The sequence below is a fragment of the Microtus ochrogaster genome, linkage group LG2 (assembly GCF_000317375.1).
Source record: "Microtus ochrogaster isolate Prairie Vole_2 linkage group LG2, MicOch1.0, whole genome shotgun sequence".
Classification (NCBI taxonomy): domain Eukaryota; kingdom Metazoa; phylum Chordata; class Mammalia; order Rodentia; family Cricetidae; genus Microtus; species Microtus ochrogaster.
The window spans coordinates 9,580,866-9,582,059 of NC_022028.1; the positions used below are offsets into that span (position 1 = coordinate 9,580,866).

General features: G+C 39.0%; 1 protein-coding gene across 1 annotated transcript in view; it reads right to left on the bottom strand.

Moving 5' to 3' along the window:
* Positions 1–1,194, bottom strand: part of LOC101981391 (glutathione S-transferase alpha-3-like) — a 19,551-nt gene that overhangs the window by 6,829 nt on the left and 11,528 nt on the right. Inside the window, exon 3 of the mRNA XM_026785601.1 lies at positions 974–1,064. Coding sequence (XP_026641402.1) covers positions 974–1,064 — 91 coding nt within the window. The remainder of the gene's footprint in view (positions 1–973; positions 1,065–1,194) is intronic.

Consider the following 1,194-nt stretch of genomic DNA (forward strand, 5'->3'; position numbering starts at 1 on the left):
ATGAAGTTGAAGGAGGTATAACTGTATCATTAGCTGGTACCCCGAAAATAATAATATGGCCTCAGAGTCTCTGACTGTTCATGACATCAAGAAAAGGTCATAAAGCTGCTTCTGTGTAGGTTTCCTGTGTGTTTTCACTGACACCAAGGGTCAGTATGTGCTGGGTAGACCTGAAACCCTCACATATCTGTGTTGATCTTCCTCCTGATCTCTCTCCTCCTCCCTCATAGTATTTCACATGATCAGCATAACCTTTCTGTTAACCCTATAATGCAGTATTGCTAGGGAATTAGTGTGTAAAACCCATTAGAACTCAGGATAAGTGGCTGACATATTTGCTTCTGGCATCTAGTGAATTTATTGTGGATGGAAGGCTGTTTGGGAACCCAAGCTAACTGCAACAAGCATGGGAAAACAGAGACAGGTCGTTCATACGGCTTCGGGGATGGTTTCAGCAAACACAGAGAGAATTTCAGCCCTTTTAACTGAGATATTTACCACATCTGTGATGTGGGATGGCCTTCTGTATGCTGTGAATATGTGTTGTTTTTATTGGTTGATGAAGAAAACTGCTTTGGCCTATGTCAGGGTAGAATATAGCTAGGCAGGAAAGCCAAACTGAATACAGGGAGAAAGAAGGTGGGATCAAGAGAGTCGCCATATAGCCACCCAAAAAACAATATTGCCAGCCACAGGCCTCATGGCAATATACATATTAATAGAAGAGGGTCGATTTAGTTATAAGAGCTAGTTATAGTAAGCCTGAGCTAATAGGTCAAACAGTTTGTAATTAATATTAAGTCTCAGGATCATTATTTTAAAAGCAGCAGCAGGACTTGGTGAGACACAGAAAAGCCTCCAGATACAAAAGCTCACAGAGATCCATGACATACAATTTGCCACCTTTTCATCAATTATTATCTGCTAATTTTCTACACTTAGATAGGTAATATCTAGTGATTAAAGCTTCCACCAGAAACCCTCTCGGGGACATTCAGATCTTTGTTCTTACCATTTCTTAACCTTTCCAGATCATCCCGAGTTTTCAGAAACTTTTCTTCAAACTAGAATACAGAAAGAATAAATACATTTTAATTAATTTTATTGCATTTCATGCTTTTCACTTTAATGCCTCCGATCTGAAGATAATATGAGAGAAGCAAGATATTTTTTAATTTATCAAGGACACAGGTG